Here is a 24,807-nt window from a genome sequence, read left to right as displayed (position 1 = left end):
GCACGTGCGGCTGTGTTCGGTGATCTCCGACAGACTTGTAGGCGTCAAGTTGCGCGCCCACAAGGCCACCCAAGCGCGCTGCAGCTAAGTTCGACGCATACAGCCTAAGTAGTCAACGGGATGAACTGAGTTCGGTGCTTTCCCTTACAGTTTTGCCGCAATCCAGTGGCTCTATGAGAAAATGCCACCGAATTATCGCATAAATGTGTTCGGTGGCTGCCATAGCCTGCTCATGAAAGCCGCTCAAGAAGTGGCGTCGTGCGGGCGAGGAGGGGGTCGGCTAAGGAGGGGGCAAGTTGACGGGTAAGGGGCAGGGGGGAAAAGGGACACGACGGGACACGACGGCATCCTACACCTGTATAGACTCGCCTGACTGCCGCGATAGGATCTGCGCTAAGGGATAGCCGGTATTTCAGTTGCATCGAACGTGGTGTGGTGCATGGGTCTGCAACCCGGATAGATGGAAAATATTTTATTTCGTGCTACCGTACAAGGAGAGCAGTAATCTGAGGTGACGGGGTGAGGGTCGGGGACAAGCAGCGGTGGCGGGGCGCAGGTCGGACGCGAGCGTGCCGAGCGCGTTGTCGCATGCACGTGCTTGAAGGGTTTGCTCGATGACGTATGCGACGTTTTCAAGGGTGATATTGCTTTAGACCATACCATAAACTCCTCGCTGAAGGCACTCGATTGCCGCTTCTGTATGACCGCGTCGACGAGCTTTTCGAGGCCGAGATGCTGCTCACTGTCCGCTATGTCCTCTTTCCAACGCACGAGCCGGTGTCGCTTCACTGAGTGCCGGTGGTTGGGTTACTCCCGAAGCTTCTGCAGGAGCTGGAAGCCAAACGGTATAACGGGCATGCTGTCAGTCCATACGATACACTCAAGGGCGAGGGCGGGGAGGTGCAGGATGCCGGGAACGAGGATGTCGATGGATCATGGGAACGAAGGGCAATCTGGACAGGCTTAACAGTGCGCGTGAAGACTGCGATATCGCATTGGTTCATCGTGGGAATTAGAAAGTCGAACATTGAAAACGTGTCAGCCACGTGCCTCCTCGCGCACGTACTTAAGACGATCCGATGGCTCGTCACCACCATCATTGTTCATTGCAGTCGCCCTGCGCTGCTCGGCGCAGACTATGGAAAGCGATGCCGCGACTCGGGGCGATGTTGAAAACTCAGATGGTGCTAGCGAATCCAGCAGTCTGGCGGCAAGCCGAATCCCAACTGCGCCGAAACGTTCGATCGCGGACGGCTTAAAAAGCCAGGCGCGTCGCTTGCACCGCTGGGTGAGAGCGCTTTTCCGACCTTTAATGCTATTGCGCCAAGCTGACGCGCAAGTCCGAGAGATTGCGGCACCCATTCGCGGCAGGTCCGCCCGACTTGCTGAGTGTGCGGGATCCCCCATGCATCATCTGCCCCCAGAGCTCCTTGCCGAGATCTTCATGCACTTCTGCGAGCTGGTCATCCAACGTCTACTATTCACTAATCCTATACCTACGCTCGAAAAGACCATCACTTGTGTGTGCAAGCGCTGGCGCCAGATCGCGTACGGGACCCCCCAGCTGTGGATATACCTGGTCTCGCCGAAGCAGAATATCAAGGCGTACCTTGAGCGCTATGTCCCTCTCGCCAAGGACTGCCTCCTCGACGTGCACGGCCCCAGCGACGCGGACATGCTCCCAGCCTTCATGACCGAAATTCGCCCTTACGCATCTCAGCTGCGCTCCATCGCTCTCTTCGGCTCGCTCGCCGACTTCAATTGGCTCGCGCCGTACGATATGCCCAATCTTGAATACGCTCGAATATTGCGCTGCGCTGATTGGGTCGAAGATCCGTCTGCGCGCATAGCCTTCATCAAGGACATGCCGCGCCTCCAGTCGCTCTACCTCTTCCTCGGCGGCCTGTCCGCCGACGTGGTGCGCTTCCCGCCCATGCCTGCCCTCACGACCCTGATCATCAACGTCTCCGGCGCCGCGCCCGAGATCCTCCGCCCCCTCCAGCAATGCCGCCGCACGCTGATCACGCTCCGAGTCGCCATCTCCCCCGACCATGAGGGTCCAGGTGCGGCGCCCCCCGAGTCCGCGCCGCCGCCCCTCGAGCTGCCGGCGCTCCGCGGCCTGGAGCTCGAGTTCGACGCCGAGCGACTGTTACGGTACATCACCGCGCCCGCGCTGGAGACGCTGCAGTTCTCGGGCCGCGATGCGGGCGCGCCGGTGTTGCTGCTCGACTATTTGCGGCGCGCGCCCTCGACCGCGACGCGCCTGCGTGCGCTCGACGTCGAGCACTACCAGGTGGAAAGATGGCCGGGCGCGGCGCTCGAGGCGCTCGCAGAGTGCCTCGCCATCCTCGAGGGGCTGGAGATCCTTCGCTTCAGATCCTTCCACCCGCCTCAGGAGCTCCTGCAGCGCCTCACGGGCGGCGAGGACACGCTACCGCTGCTCCCGAAGCTCAAGCTTGGGATATTCGGTAGGGAGCCGAGGGGCGGGGCCAGGCCGTCGAAAGCGTACAAGGCGTTAGTGCGATCTCGGGCAACGTCCAGGTCGGTGGGTGGCATCGTGGTGCCGGCAGCGCTGATCACGGATAGCTATCTACTCCGAGGAAAGCCTGTGCAATGTCCTCCTTAGCTGTACGAGAGCTCGAACAGCGGTACCTCGGGCAGCGCCGCAAGCTTCCCCTTCTTTCTTGTCCTCGCCGACTTGGTAGGTGGCTGATTGGTGGCGGCGGGCTTCTCTCCTGCGATCTGCTTGCTGACAACGCGTCAGTAGATGCATCAGAGATAGAACTGGAGAGTTCTCTACACTGGACATGGCTGATATGGCTGACGCGTCGGAAGCGGACACTCGTGTAGTGATAAAAGGAGGATGCAAGGAGGTCGCGCATCGTGATCGAGGACAAGCGCCCGCCCGCACGTGCTCACCCACGTGCGTTAGCAACATTGGAACAATGTAATTGCTCAAGTCAGGCTCGCCAGCTTTATGACCTTGCAGCTTCTTCATGTGCAAAGGCTTTGTCTTGAGTCCTTGTTAGGGGTTTTTGTCTTTGTGAGCTGCTAAGAGCAAGACCCAGCACAACATCGGTGTCAGTGGTGTAGTTCCGACCTAGTAATGAGTTTTGCATTGATTTTGATTGCAAAGGACGAGAAAAAGACTAAAGTGTAATCTGATTGTGCACAGAGAATTTACTATTGGATGGCATATATGTCTTGTCACGTCAATCTTCGACGTTGTCCGTATCCTCCATGTCATGGTCGATGTACGCAGCGTGCGTAATGGAGAACACAGACATAAGCTGCTGGCTGAGCCCAGCGGGAACACCGTCACTTTCATCTCCGTCTCCGTCCCCTACAGCTTCTTCTCCCTTACCTTCTTCGCCTTCTTCATCCCCGTCGTTCACGACGTGATCATCACCGCTGTCTCCGTCCCCGCCACTCTCGCTGTGGTCAATGTCGTTGCCACCATCGGCCGGATAGCCATCCAAGGAGTCGTCATCGTCGAACCGCACTCCTTTAGGAAGCCGCTCAAGCTCGCCGTACGACCCATCGAGATCTTCGATGACTCTAGTGTTCTTCCATCTGTCGTTTTTGTCTGGTAATATGGCATAGCCACCCTTTGAGTCATCAAACTCGACGCCCAGGACGTAGTCCTTCTTCGTCATGTCCTCGATAGCATGTCTGATGCACGTCAGTAAATCGGTCGCTAGTAACAGAGCGAGAGGAATCCTCACTCATGCGCAAGATGGCCCCGGAGTCCTTCCATTCGCGTGAAGCGGGCGTCGCAGTGTGCGCACTGCACATCTCCCTCGTCCTTGTATGCTGGACTCTCGTGAACTCTCGATGCGTACACTTCGCGCATGGTCCTGGTTCGCTCTTCGTCGAGAAGCTCAAACCGCAGACGATGCCCCGACATGCGACGCTGAAAGAGGGTCAGTGGACATAGAGGCGCGCCAGGGATAGAATCACTGACCGCGCATCGCCAGTTCATCGCCCGTGGCTTATGGTGCCGATAGCGTCGCTAGTCGTTCGTACAGATGTACCATGGGTCTATCCTGTCCATATCCTCCGCCGTCGCCTTCTTTGGGTCCATACCCGCGAGCACGACGAGCTGCTTCGCGATATGCGCGTATGACACGCTAAGGTACTCCGTCGACCACGACTTCTGGCCGCAGTGTGCACGCGCGGGCGACTCAAGCTCCTCGAACCTCCACCGCACCATGTCCCGCGCGACGAGAACATTGGGGTAGGGAAACTCCATCTTAAGGTCCGTCCGCGTAAAGACGGTCGTTGCGAGTTCGAGATCGGCCTTGGTTGCGGGATTCGTGCGACGGCGGATGTTGAGCACCTTGAGAAGGGCGTTATCGCACCGCTCGCGCCACTCGTCGAAGAACCGTTGAGGTATGTTGTTGAGGACAGCGCGGAGCGTTGGCTCTGTGAGCTCAACATGAGTTAGCGTGTCCTCAATGAGGTGCACGACCGTCGCAACGGTGGCAATATCGCCGACGCCGGGAAGTATAGCGCGAACAGGCTGATCACGGCAGAAATCGCCGTAAACCTTGGTGAGCAGCCGATAACGTTTTTGAATGGTTTCCACCTTCTCCTTCGCGAGGCGTCCGGCTTTGACTTCCTCCATGTAGCTGACCAGGGCGGCTTCAATTTTATGCCAATCTGCAGGAGCAATGAGTAACGAGCGAAGGTCGGAGGGCCCAGTCTACGTACTTCTATCTGTCACCACTTGGGACGTGCGCACCAGTCTATGCTTCCCAAGAACTTCTATACCCAGCTTTTCGATCTCATTACCCCATCCCAGGTCTGTCAAGCGTCGCGCGATACTTTGGGCCATGAGCAATATTCGAAAGGTGAAAGGAGATCTGACTTACTCTTCTTTTCGCTGCTGTCGGAGTTGCTCCAGCTCAGCTTTCCTGTTCGCATGACGTCTACTCGCCCAAATCTCGCAGATTTGAGCATGCTGTGCGAAATCATCAGACAAAAAGCCCATGATAGACCGTCGTTTCATACCTCTCTGATCCTCTTGAAGGCTTCTTCACGCTCGTCCAACCAGTGCTCACGTGTCTTGTCCGTACTTTGGACCACTTCGCGTTCGTAGTCCTCGAGGAACGACTCCACCCAGAAAGTGGGAAGCATATTGTCATATCCAGATGCTACGGAGGGTATTAGCGGAAGCGAAAGAAGTCGTAGATCATGGACATACGGGTTTCGTAAACCGGAAGGTATTTGTCTAGGCTATAATATGGCACAGAGGCTACGACGAGCGCCTCTCTCGCTATATCCCCGGTTAGAAATATATTTCTAGGCGATATTAGCACGTGTTAGCGATGAGCGTACGCGTACTCACTCGTCCGAGGAGCATTTCTTGCAGCAGCGGACTCGCGCGGTCCAGTAGGTCGTGGAGTTGGGCGCGGAGCAGAACTGAATCAGGGAGTCAGAAACACAACAGTCAACCGAGAGATTTGATGCCGACCTCGCAGTACCTTTCGTAAGCGAGGCATACGAATTCGGGTATGGTCAGGTCGTCTGGCATCGGCGGGAGGTCCTCCGCAGACGCATAGCTCTCTTTCCATATGTCGATGGACGCCCGGCGCATGAGAAGGCCGTGGAAGGTCTTGTTCGTACGCGAGAACTGGAGAAGCGCGCTTGGGTGCATGTGTCTACACACCTGCAGGTCTATCCCCAGTACTCGATCGTTGCCACAATTGCGAACCACGCACCTCCATGATCAGCTCAAGCGGCAGGTCCTGGAAGCCGGAAGGCCGACCTCCACGGCGAGGACATACGGTGGTATTGTTTGCCTTTGCTTGGTCCTTTGTCTTTGGGCTCGCGGCGGTCCTTTGGCGCTTGCGTGCGGGCCGCCTGGAGACGTCGTCGTCCTCGTCCTCGTCCATCAAGGCATCAGAGTCGTCCACCTCTTTCGAGATCTTGAGAACCCGTGCACGCGCAGCGTGAGATGCAGGGCGGGAGGATCTGCGCATGGTGGTAGTGGTTGAGATTCAAGTCAGGTTGGTGCTGTGACCTCCGCGCGCGGGCCGGCGGCTATTGTCTGTGCGTCGACCTGCGTGCATAACGATCACCTGATCTCAAAACAGGCGCAAACTCGAGTGACGCGCGGATATGTCCGCAATCCAAGCAATGGTGGCAGATGCCATGGCTATCACCTTAGGCGTTTTGTGCGAGGTTTCCTGAGCGTGAGATAGCGCGGGTGGGGAAGCAGCATCTTGCGTCGTATCCGCTGAATCCTGCATGCGTGCCGTGTATACTGCAGGGGGAAACGCACGCAGCGATGCGGTCCATGGGTGCACCTGCTTATAACTCGGCCCCCCGAATGACGTCTCCTGCTCTCTGTCGCCCCTGGCGGTGAGGGAGTGATCAAAGAGGATCTCCGGAGATGGCCGACGGCTCAGGCCCACGTAGCACGTGTTCTCTCGGTTCCGAATGTTCAACTCTTGCGCGGATCCAAGGTTGATCGAATGAGCGCAAGACGTGGTCGCACAGGCCCAGCAGTTGACTATATCCCTACGCAATATCAAGATCGACTGCGACAGAGAACAAACAACAGAGTGGCCGAAGTGGTGCGGAAGCGGCGAAGATACATTGTGAACAGCAATCAGATCAGCGTTGCTAAGTCGTAGGCGACATCTATAGTCTATTAAAATGAGCACTCAAAGAGCATCAACCCCATCCACGAGTAGCCTGAGGTTTTCAAGCTCGGCCCTGCATCGCCCTTCGCTGCCGGCGCACTTCCATCACCCAAGGGTTGTCCACGGGCGCATACTGGTTCCCAATCAACAACAGGGACTGCAGGCGTTCATGAGTAATCATCCCCCGCAACGATGGCCAAAGAATAACTTACATCCATGACCTTTTGTGGGAGCATAATCCGCATCTCAATGCGCGTCCCGTTGCGCAAGACCCGCGGCCACAACCTTCCTTCGAAGAACTCGTTGAGCGCGTCTAGGTCTCCGGCGCAATCACACGCCATGAGCTGCAGTCTGGGAACCAACATGCCGGGGTCGTTAGAATCACGGATGGTGAGGCCCCGCAAAAGCAACCGCGACGCAGGGCTTATCCCGAGACTCAGGGATACAAGGTTGGGCGTGCGCGCGAGGCACTGGAGTAAAATGCCGTGGTCGATAGGCGTGCGTATGATGAGCGCTTTCAAACCTGCGCCGGCCGCCGGAACGCGAGTCAGGAAGCCCAAAAGCACGTCCGGCGCATTCGGAAGTCAGAAATCCAGTATCAGGGCACGGAGGGCGGGCGGTGTGATCAGCTGCAGCACGGGCCATGATCCATGGCCTTCGAGGGTGAGCTTGCTGAGACAGGGGAACGTGGTGTAGCCACCGGCGGGATGAGCTATGGCGGACTGAAATTCCTTGATCCCGAGGCGGAGCTCGCGCAGGGTCCGGTGGCATGAACGCAAGGACTCGAACAGGTCGGAAAGGCTGTGGGTGTTCACACCGAGTTCCAGCAAGGTGAGGTTCGCCAGGAGCGGGAGCGAGATTGCGAAAGGGCCTTTGTTCACGCATATGATCGTGAGCTGCGACAGCCAGGGCGCGTCAGCGAGAACATGCAGCGAGAGGCGCTGCTCTCCCTCGCCCTCAGGCAAGTCCACATGGACTCGCGCGCCGGATAGGAGCGGAGTAGCCACCGGCGTCATCTCCGAAAACGACGCGCACGTTCCGCGCATATGACAAGACCGCCAGCGCGATGCATAGGGAGAGAGCGCAGATATGAATGGCAATAGTACATCTGGCGACGTTCTCGACACGAGATGGAGTGGCAAGCTGCCGGAGCGAGGGAGGTAGCGATGCACAAGGGCGAGCGCATCGGGAATCCGGTCTGGTGCTACGATTTCGACCCAGAGGCGGGGCTCGTCGTGCGCGATAGTTCTCCAGGATTTGCAGACCAGCGACACGACGCGATCGAGCGCGACCATTGGGTTCTTGATGTCAGGGTGTCGAGAAATGGAACTCAATAAGCACAGAAAGACCTCTGAGAGGATCTCGGCCGGGAGGTGGTGGATGGAGGTTGTGGAGTTCTGCATCGCTGAGCTGGAGTGCGGGGTTGAGCGGGCAGAGTGGCGGGACGACAGTGTGGGTGGCAAATCTAGGCAGGTGAGCGTGGCGGACAAGATGCGCGACCGCGACAAAGATGCTTTATGCAAAGGTCCAGACACAGTCACATGCCTTTTGTGCGCAATAGCGCGTCAGTTTTTTTGTTTTTCAGATCAGTATGACAGAGTTTACACACTCCCAGCATGACGCCGTGCGGAGAAGGGGCCGATGCGCGGCGAGGACAAGAGGGGGAGTTTGTTCACGCGGCTGCGCGTCCCACATCCGCCACCTTGACCGGGGTTTCCATTGACAAGACGAAGTTGGCGAGGTAGGAATGCAAGTCTCCCGCGCCGTCGTCCAAGCAAACCCAGAGCATCCAAAAGGCGACATTTTCGTCGAGGGGGAAGACAGGAGCGCCTTGCCATGGGCAGGAAGCCACACGGGTGAGGATATGGCATACGAGAGCATCGGTTTGACGTGAGGAGTGACTGGACAGGGAGTCCGAGTCTAAAGCGCGGGCGAACGGGCCGGATGGGAGGGGAGACCGACTCGGTGGTGTGCGCAAGAGGTTGCCATTGACTCGGAGTCAACCGAGAAGCTTTCGGTTGGGAAGCCAGAAGAGCGTAGGACGGGCGAATCGGTCGAGTGCCGAGCTCGGTGAGCATCGATTGGAACTTGACGACAGAGGGAGGGCGGCGAAGACAGGCGGATTCCTGGGCACTGGTATCAGAGGTAGCAAGTATACGGTGATGGGCTCGGGATGCGGGTGGTATCCGGGTTGGAGATGCGAAGTGGAGATTAGAGATGCGAAGCTGAGTAGCGCAAAGCGGACGACCATGGTCACGACGGTGGGAAGCAAGGCCGACACGTGGGAATGATGATCGACGGGCGCCTATTCTCCCTTGAACATCGACCGCCATGATGGTCGCTGGGAGCGGACAGCAAGGCGCTCGAATGGTCGACACCGCGCCTGGGCACCTCCCCTACCTGCAGCCTCCCTGGCCCGTCCCACCCCTCTCCTTCTCTTCCCCCGCGCTTTTACACGGCGCTCCTGTCGCCCCGAACCTTCCTTGTGTATACGTACATATACATCCCCTCCCCGGTTCATTCCCCCTCCTTTCTTCTCCCTCCCATACTACTCCCTCCCATACTCGTCCCTCCCGCCGACAGTCAATTTCTAGCCTAAACGTCCTCGTCCTGACCTTCTCGTTTCCCCTCCTTCCCCTCATGCCCCTTTCCCTCAAGTCCTCCCGACCGACCTCTTCCTCAAGTCCTTTCCGACCAAGCTCTAGTCCATGCCTAGTTCCTCAACATCGGATATGGTGTAACGGCCAACATTGCCGCCTCTCATAAGTAGTGTGTAATGCTGTACTAATTGCGCGGCAGCTCGGGGTTCGATTCCCCGTATCCGAAGTCATTTTTGTCTCGTACCCGAAGCTAGGGGTGCGATTCCCCGTATCCGAAGCTAGGGGTGCAAACCCGTATCCGAAGTCATATGTATCCCAGCAAACGTTTTTATTTCAAAGCAGTACTTATCGGAACCTCCACCTAGACTCGGCGGGCTTGGAGCCCTCCAATCGACTGCCTGGAAGCCTCCCATCAACTGCCTTGTAGCCTCCCATCGCCTGCCTTGTAGGCTCCCATCGACTGCCTGGGAGCCTCCAATCGACGCGACGGCCTTACAGACATTCGAATCAACTCCCTTTATCTTTCAGGGCGTTCCCTGACCCGCACTTATTCGAGTTCAGGTTGGAACGCGCAGTCCCAGTTGGAACTTGGAACATCCGAGTTCAAGTTGGAACCCGCGGTACGCTCCGCCGGACGCTCCCCGGTCTTGCTTTCGCGCGCCTGCGTTGGGTAGGCGCGATGGCGCGCCATTTTTTCAGGTACGAAGACGACCATGGTATGTACGCAGACGACTATGGTATGTACGCAGACGACCATAGTATGTGATGCGACGATGGACGATCATCTGACGGCAGGAACTGGACAGCGGTCGGCAAGGTTGAGAATTCGATGATCTGCGTGGGAGGCGGCGAGTGTGAGGGAGGGAGTGGTGAGGGTGAGGGTAATGTTCATGATGAGGAGGACAGCGTCCAGGACGAGGAGAGGAGCGTCGCGAGTGAGGAGACGAGCGTCGAGGATAAAGAGGACAGCGTCCAGGACGAGGAGAGGAGGGTCGAGGATGAAGAGGGCAGTGTCGCGAGTGAGGGGGATGGCGTCATGGGGGAACAAGCCAGCGTCGAGGATGGGCAGCGTCGAGGATGGGTAGCATCGAAAGCTCTACATCGTGTGTATGCGTCGCATCGAGCGCCTTCGCGAGGCGCCAGGAGCGTCTTCGTGAGCGCCACGCGCATTGTCATATATCCAGACCAATACTAGTACAAATCCTTCCATTGTTTCGCCTTTCCACACTCCCCTACATTCCCAACCACCTACAACTTCCCCTCCCGCGCTTATACCTCGTCCGTTGCACGCCTGTACCTCGCCCATCTACAACTTCGCGTCCCGCCCGTCTACAACTTCGCCTTCACCTTCCTGTCCTCCACCCCCCGCTCGCGCCCTGTCCGCTCACTCTCGGCACACTCGTCCACCCCCCGCTCACTCACCCCCCGCTCGTTGTTCTCGTCCACCCCCCGCTTGTTGTTCTCGTCCACCCCCCGCTCGTCCAACCCCCGCTCATACCGCTCAACAAGCACGCGCCGCAGCACCTTGCCCGTCGGGTTCTTGGGGATCTGAGATGGGTGGGTGAGTTAGCGGCACGGAATCGTCAGGCGGGTGGGTTAGCGCCACGGCATCCCCACGCGATTGCGCCACGGAACCCTCACGCGATTGCGCCACGGAATCTCCACGCGACCGTTCCAAGTCAATGAGGGGGAGACGCGGCCAGAAACGAGGGAAGAGACGCGGCCAAAGACGGGGGAGGAAACGTGGACGCGAGCGACGGATAGAAAGGAAAGTGGAGATGGGAAAGAGAAGGGGAGGAGGGAGCGATGGTAAGATGGGAGCGGAGGATCGGAAGCGGCAGGAAGGATCGGAAGCGGAGGATCTCCAGCCCGGCGAGGACGGCGAGGCACTCCGCCCGGCCACCTCTCCACCCGATGGTGCTCGACGTCGAGCGCGCACCGCAGATCGTCGCGCAGCAGATAGTCGCGCAGCAGATAGTCGCGCAGCAGCACGTCCGCACCGTGGCCCGAGAACTGCAGCGCCGCCAGCGCGGGCGCGGGGATGTGCTGCAACAGTCGGACAGCGTCGGATCCGAGCTGCAGGCGTTGGAGCACCGGCAGCTCGGAGGGCGCCGCCAACTCGAGCGGCGCCGCCAACTCGGAGGGCGCTGCGCCCTCTACTAGGGCGTGGGAGATAACGACTCGGAGCGTGATCAGCGTCTGGCGATATTGCTGGAGGGGGCGGAGGAGCTCGGACACGGCGCCCGCGACATCGCGGCGTAAGGTCGTGAGGGCAGGCATGGGCGCGAACCGCATCACGCTGGGGGACAGGTTGCCGAGGTCGAGGGAGAGCGATCGGAGCCGCGGCACGTCCTCCATGAAGGCTATCATACCCGCCGAAGCATCGTGCTCCCAATCAACGCAATGCGATATCTGCGCGTGTTCGAGATCGGGCATCTCGTAGACTGAAATCGGCGTGCAAGCCGAAGAGAAAGACCAAGATGCAAAGGGGCGGATTTCGCTCATGAAGGACGGGAGCGCGCCGGACCGCAAACCTCGAGGAGGCAGTCCTTAGCGAGAGGAACATAGCGCTCAAGGTACGCCTTGATATTCTGGTTCGGCGAGACCATGTATACCCATAGCTGGGGAGTCTGGCGCCAGCGCTTGCACACGCGAGTGATGATCCCACACGCGAGTGATGATCGTCTCGAGAGTAGGTATAGCAGCGGCGAGGTGGACAGTCCAGACAGCCAGCTCGCAAACGTGCAGGAAAGAGCTCGGGGGGCAGGCGATGCATGGGGGATCCCGCACACTCAGGCTGGTCAGCAGGTTGGGCAGACCTGCCGCGAATGGGCGCCGCAATCTCTCGGATTCGTTAGTCATTTGGGTGCAATAGCATTGTATTAGTGCAATAGCATTCAAGGTCAGGAAGGCGCTCTCACCCAGCGGTGCAAGCGACGCGCCCTGCTTTTCAAGCCGTCCGCGAGCGAACGTTTCGGCACAGTTGGGATTCGGCTTGCCACCAGACTGCTGGATTTGGCTTGCCGCCAGACTGCTGGATCTGGCTTGCCGCCAGACTGCTGGATTTGCTGGCACCATCTGGGTTCTCAGCACCATCTGAGTTCTCAGCACCATCTGAGTTCTCAGCCTCGCCCCGAGTCGCGGCGTCGCCCCGTATCCCAACGTCGCCCCGAGTCGCGACGTCGCTTTCCATAGTCTGCGCCGAGCGACTGCGATGAACGATGATGGTGGTCACGCGTCCCGGCACGTGCCTGACGCGTCCGGCGTGCACGTGCCTGACACGTTCTCAACGTTCGACTTGTTCAATTTGATTTTCACGATCAATTACTAATTACTGCAATGAGATATCGTACAGTCTTCACGCGCGCTTTGAAGGGTCCAAGATCAAGCCGCGTCATGTACACACCGCCTATCCTATCTGACCGTCCACCCTCCTTCTCTGACCGCCTGCACGCTCACCTCCCCCCTCTCCACCGCCCCTCTTCACCCCTCCCCCCTCTCCACCACCCACCTCCCCCCTGTCCACCACATTTATTCACCTCCCCACTTCACCCGACCCCCACCAAACTCACCCCCCTCTCCACCACCTCACCCCACCCCCTCTCCACCTCCCGCACCAAATTCACCTCCCTCTCCACCCCGCCCACTTCTCCCCACCCCCACCAAATTCATCCACCTCTCTCCCCCACCTCCCCACCAAGCTCACCCCTCCCTCCCCACCTCTCCACCTCACCCTACCCCCTCTCCCCTCTCCACCACCCACCTCCCCCCACTCCCCACTCCCCTCTTCACCTCCCCCCTCTCCACCAAATTTTGGTATTCACCTCCCCCACTACCTCGATCCGCCCGCAATTTGTGCGCGCATGGAGGGCGGCGAGGCGAGGAGGGCGGCGAGGCGAGGAGGACGGTGAGGAGGGTGGTGACGATGGTGCGTGGAAGGTGGCGACGATGGTCATAGCGTGGAGGGTGGCGACGATGGCAGCGAGGAGGGCGGCGAGGCGAGGAGGGGGGGCAAGACCCAGTCGCCGCGGATTCGAGAAACGCGAGGGTCAGCGACGTTGAGGGACGCGTGGGGTGGGGGATGCGTCGGTGATGCGGATAGAGGATGCGTCGAGGGACGCGTGGGGTGGGGATACGTCGAGGGCGCACACGCTCCTGGCGTCGCTTCCAGAACTGCCCCGTCGCTCCCGGAATTGCTCCTGGCGTCGCTCCTGGAACTGCTCCTGGCAGCGCTTCCAGAACTGCCCCTGGCGTCGCTCCCAAACCTGCCCCTGGCGTCGCTTCCAGAACTGCTCCTGGCAGCGCTCCCGGAACTGCTCCTGGCGCGCTTCCAGAACTGCTCCTGGCAGCGCTCCCGGAACTGGTCCTGGCGTCGCTCCCAAACCTGCCTCCTGCAGCTGAGGCATCTATCGAACCCCCGGCTGCTGACGCGTCCGGCAACCCCCCGGCTGCTGAGGCATCTGACGATCCCCCCCTTCCCCTTCCATCCCTCCACCATCTCCCTGCGCGCCAGCGGCACCTCCTCGATCTCGCGGAGGCTGACCTGCGCGCCAGACACCTTGCGCGTCTCATTCGCCGGACACCTCGCGCGCGTCCTTCGCCGGACACCTCGCGCGTCCTTCGCCGGACACCTTGCGCACGTCTCATTCGCCGGACACCTCGCGCACGTCCTTTGAGCGGTCAGACACCCCGCGCACGTCCTTCGCGCGGTCAGACAAGCCGCTAGCGGGGGAGTAGGTGAGTGAGGGAAGGGAGGTGTGGGAGTGTGAGGGGGAGAGGGGGGACGAAGGATGAGAGAAGGGGGACGAAAGATGAGAGAAGGGGGGAAAGAGGGGGGGAGGGGGGAGGGTGAATGAGGGAAGGGAGTGAAGGGAAGGGGGAGAGGGAAGGGGGGAAGGGAAGGGGGAGAGGGAAGGGGGGAAGGGAAGGGGGGAAGGGAGGGAAGGGAGGGAAGGGAGGGAAGGGAGGGAAGGGAGGGAAGGGAGGGAAGGGAGGGAAGGGAGGGAAGGGAGGGAAGGGAGGGAAGGGAGGGAAGGGAGGGAAGGGAGGGAAGGGAGGGAAGGGAGGGAAGGGAGGGAAGGTAGGGAAGGGAGGGAAGGGAGGGAAGGGAGGGAAGGGAGGGAAGGGGAGCAGAGGAGGGAAGGCTGAAGGCTGAAGGGAAGGGAGAAATGGCGGGAGGATGCAAGGGAGAAGTGACGAGTTGATGATGGCGCACGTAGGAAATGCGATGGACGGGCGCTTACGGTTATCCTCCCACCACCATCATGAACGACAGCAGTTTTGGGAGTCGGGACGAGCGCCTGCACGGGTGGCGAATGCGAGTATAGACCAGTGATGATGAGAGTGGGAGACTGCGGGTGAGGATAGAAGGCGAGGGTGCGTACCCGAGGTCAGGCGTGTGAGAGCGACGGGGTCAGGCGTGTGAGGAGAAGGTGGTCAGGCGAGTACGCCGCCGGGAGACGGCAGACTGGATATCCGGGCCAGCTTCTTGTTCTCACAGATATATGCGCAGGCTGGGTAGCTGGTCGATCTCGTTTCCGACGTCGAGGACGAGCGCGACGAGTCACAGAGCGATCGGCAGACGAGTGTGCACGATCGACCTACTACTCTCCACGCTCGAGACTACCGACCACGGAGTCGCGATCGAGCAACCTACAAACACCTCTCCATATCCACCATGCCATCCTCGACCATCTACACCTCCCCCTACCCGCCCTTACCAGCCATACCCTCTGTGAACGCGCACCATCTACTCTTGGGGCGACCCGAGCAAGCTACGTGGGAGGACTTTGCGCTGTACGTGGATCCCGGGAGCAGAGCGGCGGAGAAGGGTGCGAAGGCGCGAACGGAGTCAGGCAGCGGGGAGGATAGTGGAAGAAGGACGAAGGCAGGCAGCGATAGCGGCAGCGACAACACGATCACGTTCCACGCGTTCCGGCACCGCGTCGCGGTCGCGGCGACCGTGCTCGCGCGGCAGCTGGAGGAGATGGGGCTGGACGTGCGGGCGGAGCCGAGGCCGATCGTGGGGATCCTGAGTGAGAATAGTGTGGTGAGTGTCTCTGTCAGGTTGAGGGCTTCGCTGTCGAGCTTGGAAGGCGTGTGATGACAGCGCGCGTCATGATCCTCGTCCCATCACCCAGGCTCGCCTAACCCTCGTACTAGTCCTCACCCTCCCCTCCACAGACGTTCGCCACCGCCGTCCATGCCCTCCTCCGCCTCGCCGTCCCCTTCGCCCTCCTCCCCGCCCACGCTACGCCGTACGAGCTCGGTCACTCGCTCCGCTTGACGGGTGCGAAGGTCGTGCTCGTCGGCAAGGGTTCGGAAGGGAGGGTAGAGCAAGCGGGCGTCAGCGGAGTGCGCGTGCTGGACATGGAGTGTGCTGAGGGAACCACGTCCCTTGATGGCCTGATAGACGCATTCCTCGTCTCCTCCACCCCAACCCTCCTGCCACCCGCGCCAGCCACGCCGTCCACCCTCGCCTACCTCGTCCTCTCCTCCGGCACCTCCGGCCTCCCCAAGGCCGTCATGATCACCCACGGCAACCTTATAGCCAGCCTCTTCCAGGTCGTCGTCGTCGGGCAGGCAGTGCAGGCGGCGATGTCGAACACGCAGGCCCCGACGTCGAATACTCAGGCCACGCTACCCCCGTCGCCGTTTTATTCTGCGTCGTCCGGTTCTGATACCGTCACGCCCTCTGTGATCGCCCCGCCGTCCAAAACCTCTCCCCCGTCTGCTACTACCCCGCCGTCTGACACCACCCCGCCCCACCCCACCCTCCTCGCCTTCCTCCCCATGTACCACTCCTACGCCCTCCACACCCACCTCTTCCGCAACTTCCTCACCCCGACCACCACCGTCGTTATGCGCAAGTGGGACGTCGGGAGGGCGTTGGGGTTGATGCGGAGGCATAAGATAACCACCCTCACGCTCGTTCCCTCCGTCGTGCATCAGTTGGTCACGCTGGCGGCGTCCGCCTCTCAGTCGTCCGCCTCAACAACCGCCTCCATCCGCACCGCCCTCGCCGGCGTCTCCTCCCTCATGTGCGGCGCCGCGCACTTACCGGCCGACTTGAGGGACAGGTTTCTGAGGGAGTGCGCGCCGCATGCGGTGTTTAGTGAGGGTGAGTTTGTTGTGCTTTCGGCTTTCTATCCCTTTGTTCCTCCCTCTTTCCTCCTTCCCAGTCCTCTTCCTCCCTCCCCATTCCTCCCTCTATCCCTATCCCCCCCGCTCCTTCCCCCATTACCCCCCTCCCCCCTCCGCGCTGTCCAACATCTCGCGCATTGTGCTGATCAGCCCCTCCCACGTAGGTTATGGACTGAGTGAAGCGGTGAGTCCTATTTCTGTCGCCCTCTGTCCCCGATCCCTCTCTCCGCTCCCTCTATCCGCTCCTCCGCTCCCTCTGTCCGGTCCCCCCGCCTCTTTCCATTCTCCTATACCCCTCCTTTTTCTTTTCCCTCCCCTCCTCCCCTCTTCCCCCTCCCCTGCCCTCCGCCCTTCCTCCGCCCTTCCTCCTGCCCTCCCCCGGTCCCTTCCTCCTTCCCTCGCATCTCCCCCCTTTCATCCCCCCACCACCCCATCTCCCACCCCCCCATCTCTCCGCCACCTCCACTCACACCCGCCAGTCCTTCGCGCCGATTGCTAACCTTGGTCCCTCCCCTTCTGCGCCTTTGTTGGCACCCGCTCCGTCGTCGCCTTCGCCGGCACCCGCCGCCGTCGTCTCCGCCGCCTTCCTCGATCCCATGGCATTTCGCTCAAAAGACGCTCTCCGCCGTCGGTCCACCGCCGGACGCGCTGTCCGGTACCACACCTACGCCGAGAGGGAGCGTGGGCAAGTTGATGCCGGGGCTGAGGGCAAGGGTCGTACCCGGGGAGGACGATAAGGGGGATAATGGTGAGTGTGAGTTGGGCTTTTCCTTCAACCACCCGACCACCCTCCTTCTCCTTACCTTTGAAGACCCTCCTTCTCCTTACCTTTGAAGACCCTCCTTCCCTTCCCTTTGGCTGTTCGCCCCCTCCCCGTTCCTTTGTCTCCATTCCCCTACGTCCTCTTTCCCCACTTCCCACCGCTCTCCTCCACCTCCCACACCATGCTAACCCCCTCCTTCGCCCCATGTCACTTGCTACCCTTGCCCTTTCCCATTACGAGTTACCTCCCCATTCCCTCCGCTTTCCCTTCTCGATCCCCTTTCCCCTCTCGATCCCCTCCTTTGCGATGAACCACCCTCCATTCTCCCCCCCCCTCTCCCTTCCCTCCCTTCTACACGCCTGTGACCTTCTACTCGCTTATGACCTTCGCTGACCGCAATCAGCCACCGGCGAGCTCTACCTCGCGGGCCCCACAATCGCGCCGGGGTACTATAATAACAAAGAAGCGACGCGGGAGACGTTCGTCACCGAAGATGGGGACGGCAGTGAAGAGACGAAGGGAGAACGCTGGCTGCGCACCGGTGACCGATTCTACGTAGATCGGGACGGGTGGTTTTTGTAAGTCGCGCCCTCCTCGCCTGTACCCCTCAACGCTCTCTCCACCACCGCTCCCTTCCCACTCCCCCTTACTCCCACTCCCCCTTACTCCCACTCCCCCTTACTCCCATCCCCCTTACTCCCACTCCCCCTACCTCCGCTCCCCCCTTCCCTCCATTGCCCACTCGCCTACTCCCAAAGATACAGCTCGCCTACTCCCCCTGCCTACCCCTTACTCTCATTCCCTTCCCTCCGTTCCCTCCCTTCCCTCCGTTCCCTCCGTTCCCTCCCTTCCCTCCTCCCCTTCCCATCGCTCCCCCTCTTACTCTAATCGCTAACGCTCCCACCCCCACACACACCGGTCGCTAACGCCCCCTTCCCTCAGCTTCGCCGACCGCGCGAAGGACACGCTCAAGGTGTCCGGCGCGCAGGTGAGCCCGCGCGAGATCGAGGAGGTGCTGCTCGCGTGGCGGGGGGAGGGGGTGGGTGAGGGGTCATACGATGCAGAGGCGGCGAGCGTGCGCGGTGCGGGTGCGGAAAACGCGCTCCCCGACGCCCCATCGAGCATCCGCGTCCTCGACGCCGCCGCTGCCCCCCGCGGTCCCTCTACCAACAACCACCCCCGCGTCCTCGATGCCGCCGTTGCCGGCGTGCGCGGGCACGGGCGTACGGCTGACGAGCGCGTCCCTAGGGCGTGGGTCGTGTTAGAGGGGGCAAGTTCAACGGCGGAAGGTAAGTCCCTGACCTGCTGCGACAGCGAAAATTCGGCGCGGCTCTCGCGGCAGCGAAATTCGGCTGGGTCGTGCGCGACTGCACTTCGGCGCGGCTCGCGCGATCCAGAGTTCACACCGCTAATGTCCTGCGTAGACCGCGCGGCGATAGTGGACGCGCGCCACGCTGCGATAGTGGACGCGCTCCACGCCTGGACGCGCGCGCGCCTGAGCCGGCACAAGTGGCTGCGGGGCGGGATCGAGGTCGTGCGGGAGGTGCGTTTGAAATGTTTTTTTTTTCTTTGCGAACCCTCTTCGACTGGTTGCGAACCCTCTTCGACTAGTTTCCATCTCTCCGCGGCTCTTAGCGGTTTTTTCCTCCGCGCTCCCCTACCCTGCGCTTCCCTTCACGCTTAAGCCCCCTCTTCTCCGCCCGTCACATTCGCGCGAGGGTTGAGTACCAAGTTGAGTACCAGCGACGCTAACGCACCCACCACAGATCCCCAAAAACCCGACGGGCAAGGTGCTCCGGCGCGTGCTTGTTGAGCGGTATGAGCGGGGGATGGACGAGGGCAAAGAGATCAAGGCGAAGCTGTAGACGAGGAGGGAAATGGGGAAGGTGAAAGCGAAGCTGTAGGCTTGTAGGTAAGGGTGTTTGGAGGCGTAGTGGAGCTTGGAGGGCGGGCGAGGTATAGGCGTGCAACGGGTGAGGTATAGGCATGGGAGGGGAAGGAAGTGTGGGGAGCGAGGATGGGTGGTGGATGGCGCAGATGGGTGGTGGATGGCGAATATGTGGGGAGAGCGAAGATGGGCGGTGGGGGGAACACCGTGGCTATTTCCCTCGCCACGTCGACCTCCCCTCCCGCGTCGATCTCCCCTGCCGTGTTGGTGATCTCCCTCGCCGCGTCAGTCTCCCTCGCCGTGTAAGATACAATGTACAATCTATCTTGGATATATCGTGTCTTCTTCTCTTCGTTTTGTCCCCCGGGCCCACTTTAAGCTCCTTCCCGGCCTCTCTTGCTGTCCGAATCCCTCCTTCTGTCGCAATCCAGAACCCTCTTTCTCGCGCTGTCCGAATCCCTCTTTCTCTCTCTGTCCGAATCCCTCACATCCCCTCCTTCCCCTCGCCTCCCCTTCCCCTCTTCCTCCTCTCACTTATTTTTGTCGTCCCTCGTCCTCCTCTACCATCTCACCATCGGATATGGTGTAACGGCTAACATTGCCGCCTCTCATAAAGTACATGGCAATCTGCAATTGCGCGGCAGCTCGGGGTTCGATTCCCCGTATCCGAATCCAGCAATTCCCCGTATCCGAATCCAGCACTCGACGCTTGTTTTTTCCTGTCCGGCGGGGTTGGACTTCTTGGTGTCCGGCGGGTTGGACTTCTTGGTGTCCGGCGGGTTGGACTTCTTGGTGAAGGGGTAGTTTTCTTTGGCAGTCCTACTGCGCTCGAATCGCAGTCTGCTGCGCTTGGAAGCGTATTCAACGCCTGCCCCATGAGGAGCAAAAGGCCTGCCCTATGACGAGCGAAAGCGACCCGCTGAAGCGAGCGGGAGATGAGGAATCCCACTTACCTCCCTCAGTCAACGCCTGCACCTTGTCCACCGACGCGTGCTTGCCACGCCGGGTTCTTGGAGGAGGAGGCCGTATCCCATATCGGTGAGGCGGCGGTGGATTCTGGGTGAGTGGGGTGGTCAGTAAGAACGGGGGTGGTTATTGAGAAGGGGTGATGACGAGTGAGAACGGCGATCACATTTGGGTGGGGAAGGCATCAAGGGGACTGGGGAAGGGATAATGAGAACTGGGAAAGGGATCAGGGGAACTGGGGAGGAAGGGTGGCAGCGGCGGATCCAAGAGACGACTCACTCCGCCTTCCTCTCCCGCTTATTCTCCTCCGCTTTCATGATCACGTTCTCGTCACGCTCTTTGTCCCATTGTTCGCAGATCTTGGCGTGCTGAGGGGGGAGACAGGATGAGTAAGGGCGTATGGACGGAGACGCGAGATGCGAAAATGGTAGCACCGCCACTCTATCCAGCACCACCACTCCCCTCGCCAGCACGACTCGCGCACGAGGCAAAGATAGGACTCGCCCAACTCACCTCGAACACGCCCTCCATCGCCCTCCGCTTCCTTTTATACCACGCCTTTTGCTCCCCTCGACTCATCCGCTTCACACCGTCCCGCTCGTAGTCGTCGATAAGCTCGTCGATGGAGAGCGTCATGTATAGTGGGGACAGAAGGGCTTTGCGGGATTCTGGAGGAGCGGGGTGAGTGTCAGGACATGACGGGAGGAGTGTCGGGACATGACGAACGCGCTTCGCATGCGCAGATGCATGGTAGTGAGTGGGCATCAGATTATCGCAAGAAAGCGTAGATGGCGCGCGAAGAAGAGGAAAGGAGGAGAGGAGAGAGAGAGAGGAAGAAAAGAGCAGATCAATCGCCACTCACTCCCCATCACGACCGGCGGCAGCAGTCGGATGAGCGACCCGGTCCACGCGCCGCGGACTTCCTTGAGGTCGGCCAGTGCCGTGGCTTCGTCGACGAAGTGGCGTCTGGAGAGAAGGTAAGTAAGGGGATGAGCTGGAGTGGGTCGCGGCGGAGGGGATGAGATGAGGAAATGGCGGGGAGGGGGACGAGATGATTAAGGAGGGGGACGAGATGATCGATGAGGGGGACAGGGTACGCGACAGCTGACGAGAGGGAGCTGCAATAATTCCAGGAGAGGGAGACATGGAGATACATGCGCGGAAGATGACGTACCTGTTGCTGAAGCACCGCTTGCACGTGCGCACGCGCGCCGCCCAGTGGATTTTCTGGATATTACATGCGTCGCAGAACTGTAGGGGGACACAAGTCAGTCACTGAGCGCGCAGGATGAGACGACCTAAACGCATCGCACGACACTGAGGCGCATCGCACGACGCTGAGGCGCTGCACACAACCAAAGCTGGAAGCTTCACGCGATCAAAGCTCACCCTACATCCCTTCTTATACACCAGCCGTACGAACTCGCCCAGCGGGATATCGTCGGGCACGGACGGCAGACCCTCCGCGGTAGCGCAGCTCGCTAGCCAGATGTGGTCGGCGGACGGGGCGTTGGGCACCAGGTCTAGGACGTGTAGCGGGTGGGATGTTTTGCAGGACTGAAAAGGTGGTGTTAGTGTTAGGGTGACAACGTAGAGGTATGATGAGTGAGGGGGCTGGGCGATTGATGGAAAGGAGCGGATATAGAGACGGAAGGCGGCCGAAAGCGGTAGACAAGAACACACACCTCCAACAGAAGCGCACCAAAGTCCGGGATGTTCACAGCATTCGGGGCAGGCTGGTCTTTGTCGAGTGGTGGCCCAGCTGCATAGCCATCCTCCGTTCGGCGTCGTTTGCGCGGCCCTTCATCTTCGACGCACTGCTGGTGCGAGCTCTGACCGACCGCAGTGCGCATGCCAACCAAGCCCGGTCCGCCAAACGTCCCTAAAAAGAAGCCGGGTCCGCTCGAGATCCCTTCGTCGTTGCTATCCTCGCTTTTGTCGTCGCTTTTCCCAACCCTCCTGCGCCAGACCATCCTACCCGCAAGCCTCTCCTCAAGCCGGCAGGCGGGGCCCACGTATCCGGTCGTCGAGTCATTGTCAGAGGACTCCGAGTCGTCGGAGCCCATGTCAGTGTCCGTGTCGTCGTCCGTATCGTCGACGTCGTCGTCCGAGTCCACGCCGCCGTCCGAGTCTGAGTCCATGGCGTCCAGGATCGAGGACATTGCGCCGTGCGCGCGCGAGTGCACGCCATCCGAGCGAGAGTCTGCGCCGTAGGTCGGAAGAGGGCGCTCCTTCGCCTTTGCCTTCCTCGGAGATCTGCGCATACTATTCAAGTAGGCGGCTTAGGTGATGGTAAAGCAAGTGGGAAAGATTCAATGTAGTATCAGTCAGCGGGCGAGGATGTCGAGCGGCAGGTGTGGGTGGCAGGGCACAAGGAAACCGGTGTCTTATACCATCGACTGAAATTCTCTTGCCGTAGCTCGGCGAGTCACTTAAAGATCAGTATGGTCCACAAAGGTCATGCAATGCATCAAGCCAAAGGTCTTTAGCCATACCTCCTCGCTGGCTTTGTGGATGACCGACGCGCATCGTACAAAGAAGATCGGTCAACGCGTGGCGGTTGCGCAGTGGGTAGACCCCGTTGTGCGATGAGTACATCACATCAAAAGTACGGTCTGGCAGTCAAAGGAGAGTTTATAGAAAGGGTTGCGCTAGCCACGACTGAGAGCGTTTCAAGGAAGATGGACGTTGAGAGAAAGGGGATCGTTGCCGGCGGCCCTGACGGTCCGAAGGTCTAGACCTCCACGTGATGGGCCGGTCCCGAAAGTTCAGCCGCAGCTTTCGCTTTGGGCGTCATCTGTTGCGAGCTTGGGCGCACACATTGACTGGGCGCCGAAATTACTGCTCTCATGAGATACAGTAGTGCTCGAATATGTCGTGCAGCTTTAAGGATATCCGCCACCACTCGACACGAATATCGAATAGGCCCCCTTGGTCGATGAGCGTAATGTGAAAGCTCGTTCCTTACAAAGTTCCTATACACGTACAATACTTCTTTCCATACCTTGTTCTTCATATATCATAAGCTATACCTTAAACCCTAGGGCTTTCCACGTCGCGCGACTCCATTCAAACCGACCCGCAAACTTTGCTACCCTCTGCACCGACAGCGCCAGAAATTCATCGCTAAAGACGGTCGCATCGCCCCACGGAAGCTCACGGATGGTTTGTCCCACGATGTCGTGCAGTCCCATCAACGCCTGAACATCATCCCTATCCTTCTTCCACCGCACGAAATGGTGCCGCTCCTGCGCGTTCCAGTGGTCATCATACGCTTGCAGCTTCTGCAGCAGGAGCAGCGCGAAGGGAATGACGGGAAAGCCGCTGATGCAGGCGATGTGCGAAGGATGGAGAGCGGGGAGGTGCAGGGTTCCCGGGAGAAGGATGTCCACTTTGATGAATTGTGTGGTGGTTAGGGACGGTCGATAGCGGAGGACGCAATAGGTGGCGCCGGGGGCGCGGCCCGGGACGCTGAAGAAGTGGATGGGGTCGTGTGTGACGATCATATTCTTGATACCCTCGGTGGTATAGGACGCGCGCGCAAGCGCGGACAGGGGGAGGACGAGGATGTCGGCGTCCTAAAGAGGGTGATTAGCCAGGAACAAACTGCGACGTAGGGAAGGACCCCGCACCTTTGGAGGGCGCGCCGTACCGTATAGCGAGCACGCGAAGCCACCGAAGATGGCTGCAGAGCACCCTATCCTATACAATATATTGATAGCGGCGCATGCAGCCTCTGCAACATGCACGCGCGAATCGCTTTGCGGATACATGGATCCCGCCACTGACGAGGCGCCGAGCGTAGCCGATCGATTGGGACTGACGTTCATGGCACCGCTGGCGCGGTTGGCGGATTCTTGCTCTGGTAGAGGCAGCTCCGCGGTCGACTGAGAGGATGGGAGATCGCCGGAAGCGGGCTGCGAGATTTGCAGTCCGGCGATTATCTGCTGCCGTTCTGGCGAAGATTGCGCATACGAAGCGATGAGCTGCGACATCTCCTCGAAGCCCGCCTTGGTAAAGGACCCATGTTCCTCCGTACACGCTACTTCGGTTTGCTTATCGAGTATGCGCCGAAGAAGTGCATCAAAGACCCTGTCCTTCTCCTCTGCTTTGGCCTTTGACTTTGGGGCGTCATCGCGCGGGAGACGGTGCCGCTCATTCCATAATCGAAGAAGCTCGTATAATAGAAATGGAAATGGAGCCAGGGGCAGGGGGCTTGCTGTAGCGGTGGCCGCACATTCAAACGTATAGTTGGGCAGGCTAGTGATGATCATGATGCGACAAGTGCACTTCTTGAGTTGCAGCAAAGGATCGGGTTCGAGGTATTGGTAGTGCAGCCAGGGCCCGGATTCTTCCACCTTAATGAAGTGAGCCGCGTCACTCCCGGCGATGGCTTTGCAGGCTTCCAAAGGGGACAGCAAGGCGTGAATGAAGACGGAGACCGTCCAAGAGGCCTGATGTAGCTGTCAGAATCATACGCTTTTTCCAGGATCAAGAGTGCTTACTGGAGCACTGGCTGGGTCCCCGTCGAGTACATGCACTGCCAGAGGTCCATGGACGGCACCATGGAATCCGAGTCTCCGGGAAACGGAAATGACGGTAGTGGCTGCCTGTAGGAGAATATTGACTTTCCGCTTTCTGGAGTCGGCGTGCCGTGTCATGATGGTGAAGGAGATCAGGGAAGGTGACTCAGTAGTGGTTGCAGCTAAGAGAGCCGCACGACGTCCGCGAGGCGCAGGAAGTACTACGCCGTGGCAGCGATGCCGTACATGCAATGCGCACCTGACAGTGCTCTCG

At 59.8% G+C, this 24,807-nt stretch overlaps 10 protein-coding genes and 2 non-coding genes across 12 annotated transcripts; 5 read left to right on the top strand and 7 right to left on the bottom strand.

The window, feature by feature from the left end:
* Positions 1-1,114: 1,114 nt before the first annotated feature.
* Positions 1,115-2,998, top strand: SCHCODRAFT_02608849 (uncharacterized protein). The gene is made up of 3 exons (XM_050344344.1): positions 1,115-1,288; positions 1,349-2,701; positions 2,765-2,998. Exon 2 carries the CDS (start codon positions 1,406-1,408, stop codon positions 2,624-2,626), a length of 1,221 nt encoding a protein of 406 aa, XP_050203223.1. The 5' UTR covers positions 1,115-1,288; positions 1,349-1,405; the 3' UTR covers positions 2,627-2,701; positions 2,765-2,998.
* A 214-nt stretch (positions 2,999-3,212) lies between these two features.
* Positions 3,213-3,982, bottom strand: SCHCODRAFT_02695969 (uncharacterized protein; the record flags this gene model as incomplete). Its single annotated transcript, XM_003035514.2, has 3 exons — positions 3,213-3,672; positions 3,726-3,913; positions 3,965-3,982. The coding sequence occupies 3 exons, from the start codon at positions 3,980-3,982 to the stop codon at positions 3,213-3,215; spliced, it is 666 nt and encodes a 221-aa protein (XP_003035560.1).
* Positions 3,983-4,012: 30 nt separating this feature from the next.
* On the bottom strand, positions 4,013-5,984 carry SCHCODRAFT_02695968 (uncharacterized protein; the record flags this gene model as incomplete). The annotated part of the gene is made up of 8 exons (XM_050346887.1): positions 4,013-4,662; positions 4,714-4,826; positions 4,875-4,963; positions 5,014-5,156; positions 5,207-5,304; positions 5,351-5,424; positions 5,477-5,671; positions 5,724-5,984. 8 exons carry the CDS (start codon positions 5,982-5,984, stop codon positions 4,013-4,015), a joined length of 1,623 nt encoding a protein of 540 aa, XP_050203222.1.
* A 711-nt stretch (positions 5,985-6,695) lies between these two features.
* On the bottom strand, positions 6,696-8,108 carry SCHCODRAFT_02683615 (uncharacterized protein). Its single transcript, XM_050346758.1, has 4 exons — positions 7,374-8,108; positions 7,258-7,322; positions 6,863-7,173; positions 6,696-6,807 (listed from the first exon to the last, which is right to left on the bottom strand). The coding sequence occupies exons 1-4, from the start codon at positions 8,051-8,053 to the stop codon at positions 6,712-6,714; spliced, it is 1,152 nt and encodes a 383-aa protein (XP_050203221.1). The 5' UTR covers positions 8,054-8,108; the 3' UTR covers positions 6,696-6,711.
* An 886-nt stretch (positions 8,109-8,994) lies between these two features.
* SCHCODRAFT_02608842 (uncharacterized protein) lies at positions 8,995-9,488 on the top strand. The gene has a single exon (XM_050344343.1). The coding sequence runs from the start codon at positions 9,018-9,020 to the stop codon at positions 9,414-9,416; it is 399 nt and encodes a 132-aa protein (XP_050203220.1). The 5' UTR covers positions 8,995-9,017; the 3' UTR covers positions 9,417-9,488.
* SCHCODRAFT_t8 lies at positions 9,377-9,476 on the top strand. Its single transcript has one exon. It is a non-coding gene; the product is annotated as a tRNA-Glu (tRNA).
* Positions 9,489-10,039: 551 nt separating the features above from the next.
* SCHCODRAFT_02608838 (uncharacterized protein) lies at positions 10,040-12,244 on the bottom strand. Its single transcript, XM_050344342.1, has one exon. It carries the CDS (start codon positions 11,606-11,608, stop codon positions 10,847-10,849), a length of 762 nt encoding a protein of 253 aa, XP_050203219.1. The 5' UTR covers positions 11,609-12,244; the 3' UTR covers positions 10,040-10,846.
* A 279-nt stretch (positions 12,245-12,523) lies between these two features.
* On the bottom strand, positions 12,524-14,698 carry SCHCODRAFT_02044260 (uncharacterized protein). The gene is made up of 2 exons (XM_050341600.1): positions 14,494-14,698; positions 12,524-13,920 (listed from the first exon to the last, which is right to left on the bottom strand). Exon 2 carries the CDS (start codon positions 13,895-13,897, stop codon positions 12,980-12,982), a length of 918 nt encoding a protein of 305 aa, XP_050203218.1. The 5' UTR covers positions 13,898-13,920; positions 14,494-14,698; the 3' UTR covers positions 12,524-12,979.
* On the top strand, positions 12,569-19,421 carry SCHCODRAFT_02608834 (uncharacterized protein). Its single transcript, XM_050344341.1, has 9 exons — positions 12,569-13,972; positions 14,494-15,299; positions 15,434-16,370; positions 16,558-16,577; positions 17,009-17,141; positions 17,560-17,734; positions 18,099-18,445; positions 18,581-18,699; positions 18,923-19,421. The coding sequence occupies exons 2-9, from the start codon at positions 14,928-14,930 to the stop codon at positions 19,019-19,021; spliced, it is 2,202 nt and encodes a 733-aa protein (XP_050203217.1). The 5' UTR covers positions 12,569-13,972; positions 14,494-14,927; the 3' UTR covers positions 19,022-19,421.
* A 144-nt stretch (positions 19,422-19,565) lies between these two features.
* On the bottom strand, positions 19,566-22,703 carry SCHCODRAFT_02608831 (uncharacterized protein). The gene is made up of 7 exons (XM_050344340.1): positions 21,696-22,703; positions 21,400-21,567; positions 21,185-21,261; positions 20,873-20,976; positions 20,524-20,678; positions 20,290-20,378; positions 19,566-20,100 (listed from the first exon to the last, which is right to left on the bottom strand). Exons 1-7 carry the CDS (start codon positions 22,272-22,274, stop codon positions 20,007-20,009), a joined length of 1,266 nt encoding a protein of 421 aa, XP_050203216.1. The 5' UTR covers positions 22,275-22,703; the 3' UTR covers positions 19,566-20,006.
* On the top strand, positions 19,619-19,715 carry SCHCODRAFT_t9. Its single transcript has one exon. It is a non-coding gene; the product is annotated as a tRNA-Glu (tRNA).
* Positions 22,704-22,923: 220 nt separating the features above from the next.
* On the bottom strand, positions 22,924-23,764 carry SCHCODRAFT_073882 (uncharacterized protein). Its single transcript, XM_003035516.1, has 2 exons — positions 23,643-23,764; positions 22,924-23,588 (listed from the first exon to the last, which is right to left on the bottom strand). The coding sequence occupies exon 2, from the start codon at positions 23,514-23,516 to the stop codon at positions 23,037-23,039; it is 480 nt and encodes a 159-aa protein (XP_003035562.1). The 5' UTR covers positions 23,517-23,588; positions 23,643-23,764; the 3' UTR covers positions 22,924-23,036.
* Between the last annotated feature and the right edge of the window lie 1,043 nt (positions 23,765-24,807).

The sequence above is a fragment of the Schizophyllum commune genome (assembly GCF_000143185.2).
Source record: "Schizophyllum commune H4-8 unplaced genomic scaffold SCHCOscaffold_1, whole genome shotgun sequence".
Classification (NCBI taxonomy): Eukaryota; Fungi; Basidiomycota; class Agaricomycetes; order Agaricales; family Schizophyllaceae; genus Schizophyllum; species Schizophyllum commune.
This window is presented reverse-complemented; position numbering and strand designations above follow the sequence as displayed.

Excerpts from the sequence above, each read along its gene's own strand:
- SCHCODRAFT_02608834 (XM_050344341.1), top strand. The coding sequence starts at position 14,928 with ATGCCATCCTCGACCATCTACACCTCCCCCTACCCGCCCTTACCAGCC. Across the intron at positions 16,371-16,557 it reads GCATGCGGTGTTTAGTGAGG|GTTATGGACTGAGTGAAGCG; the intron begins GTGAGTTTGTTG and ends CCTCCCACGTAG. Across the intron at positions 18,700-18,922 it reads GGATCGAGGTCGTGCGGGAG|ATCCCCAAAAACCCGACGGG; the intron begins GTGCGTTTGAAA and ends CACCCACCACAG.
- SCHCODRAFT_02608838 (XM_050344342.1), bottom strand. The coding sequence starts at position 11,608 with ATGGAGGACGTGCCGCGGCTCCGATCGCTCTCCCTCGACCTCGGCAAC.
- SCHCODRAFT_02608831 (XM_050344340.1), bottom strand. The coding sequence starts at position 22,274 with ATGCGCAGATCTCCGAGGAAGGCAAAGGCGAAGGAGCGCCCTCTTCCG. Across the intron at positions 21,568-21,695 it reads TTGGTGCGCTTCTGTTGGAG|TCCTGCAAAACATCCCACCC; the intron begins GTGTGTGTTCTT and ends CCACCTTTTCAG. Across the intron at positions 20,101-20,289 it reads AAGCGGGAGAGGAAGGCGGA|AATCCACCGCCGCCTCACCG; the intron begins GTGAGTCGTCTC and ends CCACTCACCCAG.
- SCHCODRAFT_02044260 (XM_050341600.1), bottom strand. The coding sequence starts at position 13,897 with ATGAGACGTGCGCAAGGTGTCCGGCGAAGGACGCGCGAGGTGTCCGGC.
- SCHCODRAFT_02608842 (XM_050344343.1), top strand. The coding sequence starts at position 9,018 with ATGGTCGACACCGCGCCTGGGCACCTCCCCTACCTGCAGCCTCCCTGG.
- SCHCODRAFT_02683615 (XM_050346758.1), bottom strand. The coding sequence starts at position 8,053 with ATGCAGAACTCCACAACCTCCATCCACCACCTCCCGGCCGAGATCCTC. Across the intron at positions 7,174-7,257 it reads GATCACACCGCCCGCCCTCC|GTTTGAAAGCGCTCATCATA; the intron begins GTGCCCTGATAC and ends CGGCCGGCGCAG. Across the intron at positions 6,808-6,862 it reads TCCCACAAAAGGTCATGGAT|TCCCTGTTGTTGATTGGGAA; the intron begins GTAAGTTATTCT and ends GAACGCCTGCAG.
- SCHCODRAFT_073882 (XM_003035516.1), bottom strand. The coding sequence starts at position 23,516 with ATGATCGTCACACACGACCCCATCCACTTCTTCAGCGTCCCGGGCCGC.
- SCHCODRAFT_02608849 (XM_050344344.1), top strand. The coding sequence starts at position 1,406 with ATGCATCATCTGCCCCCAGAGCTCCTTGCCGAGATCTTCATGCACTTC.